This window comes from Acanthopagrus latus, chromosome 17 (genome assembly GCF_904848185.1).
Source record: "Acanthopagrus latus isolate v.2019 chromosome 17, fAcaLat1.1, whole genome shotgun sequence".
Lineage (NCBI taxonomy): Eukaryota > Metazoa > Chordata > Actinopteri > Spariformes > Sparidae > Acanthopagrus > Acanthopagrus latus.
The window spans coordinates 26,781,186-26,793,995 of NC_051055.1; the positions used below are offsets into that span (position 1 = coordinate 26,781,186).

Below are 12,810 nucleotides of genomic sequence, written 5' to 3' on the forward strand. Positions count from 1 at the left end.
GAAGAGAGAGGTACTGACAGTCAGCGGCCGAGCACGAGCCATTTGTTGTCTTTCCTTTCTTTAATTCTTGATTATTATACTCGACTTCACTGAGCAGGCGTCCCGATATGCTTCATGTTGAAAAGGCAGCTTCAAAGGATGTAATGAAAAGCTCTTTTTATTTCATGATATTGGAGAGAAATTGAGGCTGCACTACATCATTGGGAATATATCATTAAATAAAAATGATTCAGTCCTTCTAAAGGACTTTTTCTTTTAAATAAAAAAGCGAGCACTTAAGCTTTGATTTCCGTTTGTGCTGTCAAATGTTTTGCACAGCGAAGGCGACACCTCGTTTTCAAGCGGTGAATAACTCATTTTGGAACAAAACTCTGCGTGGAGGCAGACTTCTGCAGCAGAGGAGAGGAGACAGAGAGAGAGAGAGGAGGGTGAGAACAACAATTCAAACCGTGCACTCAGTCCTGGAGGGAGGCCTCGGGTTAAAAATAGCAGCTGCATCACCTGCAGTCCATCTTCTCTGTGTGAAACAGTGACTTTTCATGCAGCGTGCCGCACCGGCTGTCAACTGCTGAGGTCTCGTGTGGTTAGACGAGTGTCAAATGCCTGCCTGCCTACCTGGAGCTCCCTCCTGGGTTAATACACCTGCTAAACCTCCTCCCCCCCCCTCCATCTACTCTCCTTGTCTGCCCACAGATGGGTCACGCGCTTTGCTTTGCCACAGAGCATCTTGTGTTGGACTAATCTCTCCCGCTGGAGCTCAACGTTCACATGGTAACTAATTGCGTATTACCTGTTAATGGCCAGCTTTGGGATTTGTTTTTAGCAGCGTAGCGGCTATATCATTTGTAAATGTGCGGCTTCCAATTACTCCGTGTTCACCGAGGTATGAAAAAGGGATGGTGTTGACATATATTATCGTCGTTCACTGGAAGACAAACAGTAACAAAGTGTCTGCGACCACTTTTAATCCTCCTTGAATCCTGAAGTCTTCTGAGAACAACACTGAAGCTCGATTGAGTTTTACTGGTTGAAGTTATTTGCATAAACTGGCCACCTTCTTTCTTCATTATACGTTTGTGGCAATAACTGCAAATTCTTTGGTGTTTCTGTTATCAGAGTTTCTCGATGATGCTCTTTTATTTGTAGACTCAATCGTCAGCATCACTGTTCGTACTAACAGGGACGCCGATTAAACATTTCTGCACTAAAATGTGTAAAAATGACTAAACCTTTGTTATACATATTGATAAACGCTCACCTGTTGCTATGACTTAAAGGGAAACATCAGATCGCTCATCAGAGAGCGGGTAAGAAAGTTGGTGACCAGCCTGTCGCAGCTGGAGTGGGTGGGGCGGTGGTGCTATCACAAGCCAGCAAGGCTGCCAACCGGCCGACCACAGCTTGACTCACACCACTGGAAATTTTTAAAGATGCCTGGAGGTTTTCGAAGTCAGACCGAAAGAGATATTTAAAGACAAACCACGATGATTTCCCTGGTGATTTTTTATGCGTAACAGAGACGCATAAGTTTTTTCATTTAAGTGAATGAGTGAAAACTTCCACCTGCAGGTGGCTCAGTCAGGAAAGCATGAACACAGTTTGAACTGATCTTCTGTTTCCAAGATCTTGAACTGAAAACCAAAGATTCCTAACTTATAGTGTGACCAGAGGAAAAGTCTGTTGTATGTTGGAAAGGCGTTGAGATATTTTCAGTCTTTTTGGTGGAGCGACCGATTAACGCTGACATCCAACGAGCCAGCGAGAACTAATGTGGCCACGATACAGTTACCACAACTTTGAATGGTGAGAGTTTAAATATTGTCCCTTTTTAAAATGGCCTTGTGAGATCTGAATCACTTCAGTTTGGATTTAAAGACTAAACCACCAATCCTTACATATATGTATAAGCTGCTGGAGTCATGAGTGCATCACACCACCTGCAGGACTTCGTGATACAGGAGATATACAGTACGCAGCTGAAACAAGAGGTCAGATCGGGGCGTATTTGGATTAAAGCGATCATTGTTGTGGAGTAATAAGATGTGTATTCAGTAAAGTGTTCAGTTCGTTGCGTCAGTCTAACCTGTTTGAGGAAATTCTTTGAAAGGAGGTGAGTTGCACTCGCACGATAAAAGCTTTCATCATGCTACAGAAAGGAGCTCAAGGCTGCATACGGCGTTACTCACATTATAGTCGGCGGATGTTAATGAAAACGCGAGCGCGCTTCTTTGTATCGGGGGAACAGAGCCGTGTCAGAGCCTCTCACCCACCTCCATCACACACCGCTCATTTTACGGGAATAAAGACACAGCCAGGGAGCATCTGAACCCGTGTTTAGCACGCTGTCGCCGTGCAGCTTTAATAACACAGCGCAGCCTCCCCTCCTAATGTCACATTTTCACACATTTGTGAGAGATTTCACCGGAGCAAATCCCCTCTAATGGTTTTCAGTCCGTACCTCTCTATTTTCCTCTTTTCTCCACCCCTCTCCTACCTCTCAGCCCCATCTCTCTCATTCAGTCCCTCGCTTTTTTTCTCCGGCTGAGCACGCCGGAGCTCCTTGCAATTACCCAATAATGATGAATATATCCCGTCAGACATTGCCTGCTGAACTGTAACCCCATTCCATCGCAATCAAATTGAACACCGGGAAATTTGACAGTTGACATTTAAAAATTTTCAAACGGTCCAATCCATCCTGTCTGCAATGCAGTTTTTTTTTTTTTTTTCTACTTGTTTCCTGCAGGAGTGGAGGGGATTGGGGGGGGGGGGGGGGGGGGGGGGGCGCCATCAAAGGTTCCTAACGTTATAACCAACCTAACGAGATATGTCGGTCAGGTGACAGCATCTTAACATTTACAGACGACACGCCGCTGTATGTGCACAACCTCTGCGCAGCTCCTGACTGTGCACGGATTCCTGCAGCGTCACCAGCTCCACGTGAAGCGCCTCGTCTGCTCAGCCTCTCTAACACAGCCGGGACATGACGGTGATTGTGTCCGCAGACACACTGTGAATGCTAAATAAAGACGCTCGTACGGCTGCCGCGCGTCAGTCAGCTCCTCTACCTTGATTTTCGCTTTGTTTTTTTTTCCCCCGTTTTTTTTAGTGCAGTTGCAAAAAGAGCTGTGTGTTTTGGAGCGACGGGTGAATGGCTGCTCGCTGTCGTGTTCTCAATCCCATTCACTGTAACAGCCCCCCCCCCCCCCCCAGCAACCCCCTCCCAGTCGTCTTCTTTTCCTTCTTCTTCTTTCTTTTGATTTCTGACAGAGCGAGGGGAACTGGAGAGGAGATGCTCCGGGTTTTTTTTTTGGTTTCTCATGTTTCTCTGCCTTGGTTTTTTTTTTTTTCCTGGTTGGAGATTTGGATTCCCCTGGGCTGGTGCTGATGTGAGCAGCTGTCTCCACGGTGACAGACGCCGGAGATAAAGCCCGCGCCCCTGCTTTCGGTCAGGGCCATCAAAGGATAGCAGACTCCTCTGCCCTTTTCACTCAATCTCTCTCTCTCTCTCTCTCTCTCTCTCTCTCTCTTTTTATCCTATATTCAGCCTCCTTCTGTCTTCCTCTCTCTACTTCTTCACACTCCGACTGTGATTTTCTTTTCCTTCCTCGCTTCGCCCCTCATGGTGTCTTTTTCCTCCAGAGCCAGGCAAGCATTTCTTTTTCTAAAAAAAAAAGGAGCGATGCAGTCCATTCAACTGTGATCTTTTCATACGGAATCGATATTTCTGTTTTGCAGCAGGAGTGTTTGGAATGGTACGAATGTCTGGGCATGCTGAACGTGAACCCAAGGTGTTCCACACGACGGCATGGGAGGTGATTACTAATGGACACAATCTGCGAGCAGGGGAGGGCACATAAGGTGCCGTGCATCACAACTATGTGACCTTCTCAAATGTGGCAGACTGCCTTGTTTTCACCCAGCAATAGGTGCACTAATGTTGGCGGATTTATGCATTTACCAAGAAGGTGAAAGTAGTGGGAGTAACATGCATTACTAAAAAGTAAAAACGTCATGATCACTCTCTGCACAGACAACAGTGGGTGGCAGTTCCAAGGCTTCGTCGGAATAAAAGCTGAACAACTGGCTTTGAAAACGTCTGGTTCTTTGATAAGAAGTCAAAGGTGCGCGGCTGTATTCATGAAAACCTGAGGAGAGATGTTGACTACGACTCCCAACTGTTTCAGTGAAAAACATTCAGTCGCTGAACTTTGGGTTCAGCTGCGTGAGCTGAGCTGAAGCTAAAGATTCGACGTCGTACAGTAGAAACCTGATCAAACACTTAGCAGTTTAAATCAGTTCACTTGCAGATTAACTTCTGGATTAATTCAGAAAGTGTGGCTCTCTGTTTCTTTTTTACCCCAACTGTTTACCACCAAAAAGTTCTGACTTGGCTCCAGCAGCGTTTCACACTTTCCTCTCAGTAGTAATGGTTGCCGTGCCTCAGCGGTGCTGTTGCATCAAGAGCCATCTGCTGCACCAAAACATTATTTCTGATACGTTTGGTGAAATTATTAGAACTGAGTCAAGCTATGGTACTTTTCAGTGTGCGGAGGAACGTAACTGATTTCATTTAAAGGACATTTTCTGCTGTGCTATAGAACTAAAACTACTTAGAACCACTGACATGACACTGACATTTTATTGGTGCTTAAAAAACTTTAAGTGGTAAGTAAATAGTGCTTCTTATCGAAGCCCCACAATATTTCTGTACACTCACACACCGATGGAACAGCCAGTACCTTGCTCGACATGCAGCTGGAGCCAGAGATTGAACTACCAGCTCTCCGATTAGTGGACGACCCGCTCTGACTCCTGAGCCACAGCAGCTCCAAGCATATTACGTTTTTTTTTATCCTTGACTCAGGCGGAAAAGTTGCTTTATTGAAAAAAAGAGTGTGTGTAAGTCCTGCTGGTGCTTCTTCTATAACATCGCCATATCAGCTGATAAAAACATCATGACCGCATGGATAGAAGGCGATAAATTCACTGATTGTAAAAGATAAAAAAGATCCATCTCATGTGAGCGGCGGTGATTGAAAAGCTGTGATGGATCAGAGTCACATCTTCATTATTTTCACATGAAGGCAGCTGATGGAAACACATTTGTACGTACGTTTCAGAAATGTGCTCAAAACTTACAAACACTTGAAATGAAAAGATCAAGTGATCGTGTGAGTGATGACTGTGTGGCGTAACTAGAAGGCCACAAAACATCGTAGGGAGCAAGTCAGGGAGGATAGTTTGGCTCAAGTTTGACTTCCAACCATCACAGTCGTTCCTAACTTTACACAGGTACTACAAGAAGTTATTAACTGGTTATGAAACAGTCTCAGTTTGATAGTGATGCCTTTATTTTACCCCTATATGATTATTCTGACTAAAAAAAACAACCTATTCTGTCCTGAAAGTTATGAAATTAAACTGTCGCAGCCTGAAGAAAGAGGAAGCTTTTCATTGCGTCTCTGTCATCATATTGCAGTTTCTCATCTTACATGGCCAAACAAGTACAGACGTTACCTCACTGCATGCTTTCTGCAATCAGCCGCGTTTAAGAATAATAAATGTGTTGCTGCGATCTTTCACTTGCTTCCAAAACAAACGCGCTCGCCAGGCGGATCAAGATCTTTAACGACGCGAGGTGGTGGTCCTCGCACAGCTTTTGTCTGCAGGAGCTGCCAGAATTAACAAACACCGGACGTTCCCTGAAGCCGCTTAAACTGAACACAAACCACCGAGGTGACAGATCACAAAATCATTCAAGCATTCTTGTTACTGCGACGTGCAGCAGGTAGGAGGTGGAGGCCACTGACATGAAGCCTCGTGGTCGATGAGGCATGGTGAGACACGATGAAAAGGAAACATGACTAATGAGTGTCACTCTTTCAACATCTACTTTTTAAAATTACATAAAATAATTCTGTGTGAAACCCCGACGCACAAAGAGGCCTCAGATAAAACACAACTGGATGTGAGGAGTAAAACTCTCTGGCAACTAGTTTGCAAATTTTATATTTATTTTTCTCCTGCTGTGTTTTCTGCGGCTGTCAGGTGATTGACAGGAAGCGAGGCGGCGTCCTAAACACATTTTGCACACTCTGGCAAAAAAAAATTAACAGTGAACGGCGATAAAACGGAAAGTTTGACGAACCCAAAATGAAGTTGTCATGTTTGCTGTGAGGAATTATCTCACGCACCCTCCTCACGCTGTACGACAAGGAAGAGCTGCGGTTCCTCCTGGAGAGAGGAAAACAAACCCCGATATCTCCAACGAACACCGGCGAGGACGAGAGGAAGGGAGACACGAGGCACGTTGGCACTGAGAAAAACGTTTTTTACCTCAGGACACAATTTCCGCACACTCTCATTGCACCTAAGAGTTTAGATTATCACCAGCATCCAATACCGCAAACCAATTAATTGTTCTCTCTCTAATTTATTACTTTTAGAATGAATTGTGTTTTGTTTATTGCCTTGTATTATAGTTGTCTTCTTCTTCTTCTTCTTCTTCTTCTTCTTCTTCTTCTTCTTCTAGTTTGAATCCTTATATTTCTTCCTCTCCCATGAGGATCAACAAAGTTTTCATCTTTTCTTATCTTAAATTCATCTTTTTCTCCAAATTCCCTCTGGTCATCCTCGCTCCCCTCTTCTGAATCTCATCCCTGAGCCTCTATTCATTAATTTTTGCTGAAAACAACAACAAGAACAAAAGCCCTCCACAGTAAGTCTCTCTTTAGTATTTATTTCATGTCTTCTGTGCCATTTATGTTACATGATCAGTCTGTGGTTGCAGCAGAGCTGTCAGTGCACAGCGGCTCTGATTATTGCGCTCCTCACTCTTGGTTGCTGGTAATATCGGGTATTGGTTTTCTGCAGTTATTGTACTGTCGCTGTGGGTGAGAGCTTTAGCTAAATGACTGAGATGTCAATGTAGATTAGTGGCTGTGGTGTTGTGCTTATGCTCAGCAGTGAAGAAATTACAGAAATGGTTTGTCGGCATTCAGAAATGTGTTTTAAGCTGCGAGGGATTCGTGGTGGATTCTGCAGCGGAGGAGCAGAGAGGAGGATTTATCCAGCACACACACACACACACACACACACACACACACACACACAAGCTACATAACATAGGCACAAAGACGGAGCGAATGGAAAATGCACAGCCGAGTCGCCAGAACAAAATGTTGGTATTACTGTTTCTGCAAACCGTGGATATGTTTAAATTTGTACATCTCGCATCATGAACCATGTTGATTTTCATAAAATACGTGTTACATCATGTTTGCATGGCATGTATATGAGCAGAATTTCAAGCCAGGAGATGGAGGAGACAAAACCAGATGGTTTTGATGTGATGTCGACAAATGTCCACATGGATTTGCTGCAGAGAGAAGTGGGTGTTTTTGATGAGATGTCAGGACGTCTTCATCTGCACCAGATGCTGGTGACGAGACATCAGGACATTTGTGGCAACAGAACTGGGTGTTTTTGGGAGAAGATGTCAGGACATTTTCCGGGTGTATTTGTGCCGGCAAAAACGCGACACGTCGGAGCATTTACAGACCTGTTTATGGTGACAAAACCAGGTATTTGTGATGAGACGGAAAACCACTCCAGATGTATTTGTTGCCGACAGAACCAGATGCTTTTCATGAGACATCTGGACAATTCCAGACCTGTTTGTCGCTGACAGAACTTGGCATTGTCAAGACTTAAAATTGAAGACTGAACCTTAACAAACATACAAAATTGCGACATAAAGGAACGTAAAGTGTCAAAATATCTGTTGTTTGCAGAGTTGTGCATTGCCAACACTTATTTAGTTGACATGCAAACCTCAGAAAACAATCCAAAGAAGAGTGAGGTCTAAGAAGTGGATATCTTCAGACCGAGGCAAGACGCACACACACACACACACACACACACACACACACACACACACACACACACACACACACACAGCAGACAGACCCCCTCACACACATCCGTGCCCTGCAGCCAGGGAACTGTGTTTTGGTAAACAGGCCTGGATGTTCCACCGGACTTCAGAGCCAGACACCAGCAGCCACTGGGGCTTCAGATGCTGGACTCCGCCTGTCTGCATGTCACTGCTGCCAGGGAGAGAAAAACTTCTCCTCGCGGCATCAGTCTTTTTGATTGTCATGTTTTTGACTCGAACTGACTTGAAGCTGATCAGGTTCACTGACCCCTTCGCTGTCAGTCAGACCCCAAAAACCTCAAAACCTCAGGATGAATTTCCCCCGAAAGCTGAAGTTTGATACAGTCTGGAGAGGAAGAAGGATTCAGACAAGACAAAACCTCCACCCTCCAGCCCTCTGTCACCCCTCCTACATGCCCTTCTACCACCCTTGGAGCCGCTCCCTGGCGCCCTTCCCTGACCGAAAAACGACACACCAACCCCCACAGTTCCCAGGACAGAGGGGCTTGGGCACAGGGCTGGAGGGCAGATGTAGGGGGCGGCGGTGACTTTGGGCCGTGCAGCCGGTTTTGGCCGGAGCGTTGAAAGAGCGAGGAGATGGACGACTGAGATTACTGCTGACTCACGTCCAGATACAGCTGCCTACATGACAGCTTGCAGAGCCACAAGCAGATGTTTAGACGCTCGCGTGTAGAAACACTGAAAGGTTGTCCGACTGACAGGAAATACAACAATAATCGCGGCTGTTATTTTTAGGTGGCAGCCATTGTGCGATCTCTCTATAACATGTTACCAACATAAAACACGACACAAAAAGTAGCCGCAGATATTCAGAATCATTATATAAATCATAAGCTAGCAGTGCTTTTTTTTCTTTTTTTGCAACACATGAGGATAAATCAAACCTGATTCCCATCAAGTGTTTTTCTGCATAATTGCACCAATTAAGATTAATCAGTAATCAAGATATTTTCTTAAGGGGCTCTAATGGCTACACTGTTTCATGGTCTCAGTCTCAGGGGTGAAGCGAAGATGTCTGAGGCCCCCCGGAAGATGATTACCTCAGGGTCTGCCCCCCGCCTCTGTTTGGTAAAATAAATGTCTTCTAATGAGCGCTCCCTTCCTTTAATCGTCATAACCTTTCACCCCCCCCCCCCCCCACTAATGACAGTGTGGCTGATTCATTAAAGAGATACTCAACAATCTGTGTAAACCGGCGGGCTGCAACTATGTGTGTTTGTTATTCATCTCATCAATTTTAGTGAAAAAAAAAAAAATATGTAAAGTTGCATTTTTTTTAATCATTAAATCGACCCTCAAATCCTTAAAACTCTAAAATTTCAACATGAAAATCTGAATTTACCCAAAACATGAAGGCTCACTGTGTCATTTACAGTATTAACAAGGTAATAATACAAACAGAAATATTGTTTTTTACTCCATAACTGAACAAACAAGCTGCTCCCAGAGGCAGAGAAGGTCACTGTTTGAGTATAGGAACGTGGCAGGGTCCGCCATATATAAACAAAGTAAAAACGGTGTGAAACTGTGTCGTCCCTTGAGCTCAGCTTGTTTGTTCGGCCATGACAGAGAAGAGAGTCTGTTTGTTTAGTTTGTTTCAACAATCTGTCTGTGAAGATTCTTTTTTCTCTTCTGGTTATAATTTCTCCCCCGAAACTACGTAGTGCACCTTTAAAACTGATCTTCTGTTTATGAGAATCTTTATTTTTTTTTCTGTAAATATCTGTGGAGGATATTAGCTATTAGCCTGAAGCACCACAATTATACTGAGCATGGCCTTAATCTTCCTCGAGGAGACATCGTAATGAAAATACTTCAGTAATACTTCTGCATACTTTTCACTGGAACACAAACTGGAACACAGTCATTGTCTTTGACCTTTAACGACTAAACTGACTGAAGAAACCGTAGGTGGACGTTCTCCATTAGCCTCACACTCGTGGGAACTAATGCTTTGACCCTTGCCTCCATTATAAATGCATCACATACAGTGTTTAATGGTCGCTTACCCGTCGTTCAGTCGCACCAGTATGGCCCGGTAGAGCTGGTGCTGGGGGCTGTTGGACTCTGGACCACAGGGGTGGATGAACGGGTGGACGGAGGCCAGGACGAAGCCCTGCTGGTAGAGCTCCTGCAGCTGGCCCGGCAGCTCGCGCACCGACGAGAGACGCAGCGTGGACGTCCCACCTGAGAGACGAACGGAGAGAACAAAGAAGCGTGAGACAACACAATTTTGGAGGTGGAATGACTGACGAGGTCATCGTTTATCTATCTGGACACATCTTTTGCTGGTTTTTCATCAGACTTTGTCAGGAAATGAAACAGTTTCTTGCTCATCACACAACACACAAGTGGTGTTTTTCTGTTATCCATGTTTGAGGTCAACACACTTCTTCTTCTTCTTCTGTTTATTCTAATGAAATCACTGCTCAGTCTCCAAACTGAATCACTTTAAAAGAAGATTTTTCTTGGGGTGAAAAAAAAAAGAGAACAAGGAGGTTAAACTGGATTTCCTGCAGTATGAATCACTTTCAACTGGAAGCGGCTCAGACGACATTAACTGTCACGGTGTCTCACAGACTTAGCTGACGTCACCTGGTGAGTGTTTGAGTGTGAGAGGTTTAAAGAGGATGAGACGGTAAAAATAGGAGTGAGACATTTCACGGCATCTCGTGGGTTTGGCACTTTTAATTATATGTTTTAAAAAAAGAAGAAAAAAAGCAATAGTGCACATACACGCAGTAGAAACATTTAATTAGAGGTTCCAGAGGAAAAAAGTTATAAAACGTTGCGTATATAATAATAAAACAACACATTGGCAACTGTCTCCAGTATCTGAGTGACGAAGGAAGAAATGTTATCATCAATGACCTCCATATTTCATGTGTTGGCATCTGGTGTCCCAAAACTCGTGTTCTCTGATTTTTACGAGTTGCTGCCCTGACTTGAGGGGCTGGTCATGTGAATATTTTGAATGCACTATTATATCCCCTCTGTTTAAAATAACGGCGCTATGAACTGTGGGTAATTCCCTTCGGCAAAGTGTGCAGAAAATGTGGCCGCCCTCTTACACTGGACTGTTTGACGGCGGGGAAGAACATGCCCGGGACTGAGCCTCTTTCTAACACCTGCCTTTTCATTGACCTTTCCAGACTTTATCATTCCCCACCTGTCCACCAGATGCCCTCAGACCCTCCCTGCATTAGCCAATCACCTGGTCCTGCTCCTCTCCCACACACCTGCCCCACACTTCCTCGCTGACACCTGCCCCCCCGACACGCTGCCTGTTGCTGGAAGTCTTTCTTTTTTTTTTTTTCCTCCACCACTGAAGGCTCTTTAATTCTGTTCTGCCACTGTCTGTCGTTTTTTTTTTTTTTTTTCCCCTCTTTCCCCGCTGCAGCACGCAGTGACATTTACAGCTGAGAGCAGTTTATTACTTTAGATGTTCCAGGATTCACGCTGCATTCGGTTTCAGGTGACTCTGAGTAAACTGTGGAAATGAAACCACATGGGAAACATTTTTCCACCGCAGTTCTGAGCGTCTGAACTATTTCTGTCACACTATGCAAATGACAGGAATGTAAATTCTTTATCACAGCTGTTAGCCTCGTTTTGATTTTTCCTCTGTTTAATTAAAGCGGGAGGTCTTTATTGTTGCAGAAAGGTTTGCGGCGCAGCTACACCTGCCCGACTTCGCTCATCTTTAATGATAATGCCACACAGCACCGCCGAGATTGAAATGGAGAGGCACCAAACTGGAAGACGAGAAGGAAAATTGCTTTCCAAAGAGAGAGAGAGAGAGAGAGAGAGTGAGAGAGAGAAAAAAAACAACGTGAAGATTTGCAATTCAGATACCAACACTGATTTTTAGAGTCATTCCCAGTTTGTTTTGGCAATTAGCATCACGCTTTTCGCTCCATCCCTTCAATCTGGGAGTTAATAAGAGTGGATCAAAATCCAATCAGAGCTGATTGCTAAGGCTCGGTATCACAGCAGCTCTCTATATTCTGACACTTGCTTTGATTCCCTCTCAGCTCAACTTAGCTGTCCGAGGAGAGCGGACAGGGGCCTGACGTTAATGGGCTGCAATCAACGCGTGGCCCGCTGCTTAAAAACAGGAACGTTGGGGACGGAGTTGCTGTGCAAAGCTCGTCCTCAGCAGTATTTCCTCCCCTGAAGGGAAGAAAACCTGCCACAGACAGCCGCCGGTGACGGGCTGGTTCAGGGAGCAACCAGCTGTGTTACAACAAACCACACACAGCTTCTGTCAGGCAACATCAGCCAATCAAGACATATGGTAATGAGCTGGAGGGGGGGGGACTGGTTCTGGTTCAGGAATGGGAGCAATTAGATTAGGAAAAAAAATGGAAGGAGAGGAGGATGGACAGGAAGGAGCGACAGAGAGGGAAAGTTTGAGAGGCCGTGACCAGAGAGACGGCGCTTGGCCCCAGATGTGCGACGGCTGGGATCCCAGCAGTACGCTGTACGAGGCGACATTTACTGTGGGCCAAACAGCTGGGGCACGTGGGAGAGCGCCAAGACAAAGAGCTGGATGCAAAACGGGAGACCAGGGAGGAGGAGGAGGAGGAGGAGGAGGAGCAGAGAGAGGGAGAGGAGGTCTGGTTGTCTGTTCGAGCTGTCACGAGACGTGGGAAACGCCGTTTTGGTTAATTGGAGTCAATGAGACTACACAGAACGAAAAGGTTCAGATCCATGGGAAAAGTCATGGTACAGAAGTGCAGTGGGAGGTCAGCGGGAGGGCGAGGGAGGGCGGAGCAGACCGGCAAAGAGATGCCAGTGGTGTATTTTAACTGTGTGTGTGTTAGACTTTCACATTATAGCAGTAAAGC

General features: G+C 45.2%; 1 protein-coding gene across 2 annotated transcripts in view; it reads right to left on the reverse strand.

Moving 5' to 3' along the window:
- Window positions 1-12,810, reverse strand: part of LOC119006607 (raftlin-like) — a 214,894-nt gene that overhangs the window by 57,644 nt on the left and 144,440 nt on the right. For both annotated transcript variants that reach the window (XM_037075495.1, XM_037075496.1), the window contains one exon: window positions 9,970-10,147. In XM_037075495.1, coding sequence (XP_036931390.1) covers window positions 9,970-10,147 — 178 coding nt within the window. The remainder of the gene's footprint in view (window positions 1-9,969; window positions 10,148-12,810) is intronic.